The sequence below is a fragment of the Suricata suricatta genome, chromosome 1 (assembly GCF_006229205.1).
Source record: "Suricata suricatta isolate VVHF042 chromosome 1, meerkat_22Aug2017_6uvM2_HiC, whole genome shotgun sequence".
NCBI lineage: Eukaryota > Metazoa > Chordata > Mammalia > Carnivora > Herpestidae > Suricata > Suricata suricatta.
In genome coordinates, this window is record NC_043700.1 from 118,377,412 (window position 1) to 118,380,670 (window position 3,259).

Genomic DNA, 3,259 nt, shown 5'->3' on the forward strand with positions numbered 1-3,259 from the left:
GAAAGAGAGTGTGACCTGGAAAGAGGGAAAGAGGGGCAAAAAGAGAGAGAATATGAGCACAAGAGAGAATCCCAAGAAGGCTCCAGGCTCCTGACATGGGGCTAGATCCTGTAAAATGATCTGAATGGAATTCAAGAGCTGGTCACTCAACCAACTGAGCTACCCAGGCATCCCTGAATTTTTTTTTAAATTTTAATAGATGTGCTACAAAAGGGAACACTCAACTTTTTATTAGTATCACCTTTTCCTCCTTGGTTTATCTCTTTTGCTGTCACCATATCTGCTCTTTTTTCAGTCTACAACTCACCAGGAGAGGTTCTTTAAAATATGCAATACATAATGGTACAAATGGATTGAAAAATAAGAGTATCTTTAACTTGAAGTTTAAAGCAAAATGCAGTTTTCCTTCCATTTTAACTTTGCTTACATTTTTCCTTTAAATTGGTACACTAAAAATATTGCAATAAAGTACAATATGAAAAAATTTTGTCCCATCTCTCCTTGCCCTGTAATATACCATGTTTCATGGAAAATGATCAATGTTAACTGGCCTCAACATCAACATCGAGTATGCACAGGCACACTATGATAGTTGGCCACTGTATTGGTTAATTCACATAAGGTATTGTAAGTAGCAAAGCTGCAGGGGGCCTAATAGCTTGGTGTGGCTTGAAACTCTACCTCGGGATGGTGACTTTACACACAAACTCCTGTCAACATGGAGAAGAGACCAAAGAACTATTTTTTCTTTAATAAGAGTACTTACAAACATAAAGCTAAATCAAATACAACTCTTATAGCAAGGAATATGAGAAATTAAATAATCTTTTGTTTTTCCCAATTTAGACTTGTTAAAATTAAAAATGGTTTTTAAAGTATTCACATTGTTTAATTAAATGAGGAGGCCATCAGACTCAGGTGGCTGTAATGTCTTGGTAGCTTACGTAAGCAAACCTAAACCTAAACCAGAGCCAATTGACTCAAATAGAGAAAATGAAACCTACGAATAAGCAACTACAAACAGCTAGTTAGGCTTTTGCAGCAACCCCTTAAGTCATAGCCAATAAAATAATTCCCTTGCTTTGCTTCTCTACAAAAATGCTTCCCCTAGCTCCTGCTGATGGAGTACACCTAACCATCTTTAGTTGGCATTACCTGATTCCTATTGTTGTATGTCCAAACACATTCTTAGAAATTTTAATGTGCTTGAGTTTACCTTTCAACAACGCTGAAAGATTAAATGAATGAAATCTTTTAACACAACCTTTGTAATTAAACATACATTTTTTTCAATGATCTTTTAATCTTTTCTAGTTATCTCTTAATCATCTCAATTTGATTGTTTAATGGGATTTATTCTTGTTTAGCCAAATTGGGCACACAGTTTCTTAAAGTGGGCCATGAAAGTTCCTATGAAGGACTAAAATACATTTACATAAGTCCCCTTTTAACTGAGGGACTTAAACTTGATCCACTGATTCACACCTCGAACTTCAAAAGGTGGATTATCGCAGTAGATGTGATGACCTAATTCTTCCAAAGGTGGTTCAGGATCAGTTGTAGCAAATCGGGCTGCATCCTCAATTTCTTTCCTCACTTCAACATCAATTCCCTTCAATTCTTCAATAGTGGCAAGGTTACTGTTAACCATTCTGTCTTTGAGAAGCATAATAGGATCGCTCTTCCTTCTCATATCCTGAACTTCCTCTCGAGAACGATAGCTGATCCCAGGGTCACTCATACTGTGTCCATGATAACGGTAGGTCTGCAGCTCCATCACTATGGACCCTTTTCCAGATCTACAGTAGTCTGCCGCGAACTTAGTTGCCTCCCGAACACTTAGCACATCCATTCCATCTACCCTTAGTCCGGGGAGAAAATGTCCTCTCTTGTAGTAATCGGTGCTGGCTGCTGCTCTCTTAACCGAGGTCCCCATTCCATAGAGGTTATTCTCACAGATGAAAACACAAGGTAATTTCCACAAAGCTGCCATATTGTGAGCTTCAGCTATCTGACCCTGATTCGCAGCCCCATCCCCATAAAGAGTCAAACAGATCTCCTCGTTTCCCTTGTATTTACAGGCCAGTGCAATACCAGCTCCCAGGGGCCCCTGAGCGCCAACAATGCCGTTGCCCCCATAGAAGTTCTTTATATACATATGCATGGAACCTCCTTTTCCTTTAGCACAGCCTCCCCTTCGCCCGGTCAGCTCTGCAAGAATTGATCGGACAGAGAGTCCACGAGTATAGCACAAGCCATGAGCCCGATAGGATGTGATGACATGATCGGTGGGCTTTATCCCGGCCTCCAGGCCCACAGAACAAGCTTCCTGACCATCGCACAGGTGACAGAAACCACGAATGAATTTTTGTTTATACAGCTGATCTGCCTTCAATTCCATTCGGCGAACAGTCAGCATCATCCTGTAGTACTTGAGCCCATCCTCCCGGGTGAGCACTGTTGTGACAGGGGGACCCTTTTCTAAGCCATAAAGATCGCATTTCTTAATTTCAAATGTAGCGTCCTTTGAATAGTTACAGGATGCCACCAGCACTCTGCTAGCAGGCTTCTGCGCGGCCCTGGACAGCACGCGGGAGACAGCAGCAAGCATCTTCCTCATGGAGCGCAGCCCACGGTGGTGGCCCCGACTCTCAGCTGTGCAGAGCCGGTCCCCTCCGGAGCGTTCTTCTACGTCAGAATGCCCTCAGCGCCGCAATGCCCACGCTGAGGACAGAGGCTGCGTCACGCCACTCCATGTCACAGGATCGCCAGCCCTCATGGACTGATTTCTGCAGTGCCTTCCAACTTTAATTAAGAATAAAGGTTGTTTCGTTTCCTGAATGACTCGGCTGAACAACCACCCTGATCCTAATTAGTGCCATCATCATTGCTAAAACACAACCGCCAGAGTCCCTTCTTGCTGTGAAACACAATAATAGTGCTTCTTGACCTTGTATCAATGGAACAGGGATGCAAACGCAGTCCCCAAGGCGCACAAATGTTCCGGAGAGGTTAGGCCCAAGATACTATTGCCAGTATTTCTTTAAAGTCTTTACAACTTTGTTTTAGGATATGTATGAATAGTTTATCCTACTCCATAATATACCATATTTATTTTAATGTAAAAATAAAGATGCAAATTATTTGTAATTTAAATATTTAACTTTAAACACAGAGACTTTTTAAAGAGAAGTTGGTGTTGCAAAAGAATATGTAACATTTATTCATGGCTTCTGTCACGTGTGACACCTGATGAGTT

At 41.5% G+C, this 3,259-nt stretch overlaps 1 protein-coding gene across 1 annotated transcript; it reads right to left on the reverse strand.

Moving 5' to 3' along the window:
• Positions 1 to 1,269: 1,269 nt before the first annotated feature.
• PDHA2 (pyruvate dehydrogenase E1 alpha 2 subunit) lies at positions 1,270 to 2,654 on the reverse strand. The gene has a single exon (XM_029923166.1). The coding sequence runs from the start codon at positions 2,618 to 2,620 to the stop codon at positions 1,448 to 1,450; it is 1,173 nt and encodes a 390-aa protein (XP_029779026.1). The 5' UTR covers positions 2,621 to 2,654; the 3' UTR covers positions 1,270 to 1,447.
• Positions 2,655 to 3,259: the final 605 nt, after the last annotated feature.

Excerpts from the sequence above, each read along its gene's own strand:
- PDHA2 (XM_029923166.1), bottom strand. The coding sequence starts at position 2,620 with ATGAGGAAGATGCTTGCTGCTGTCTCCCGCGTGCTGTCCAGGGCCGCG.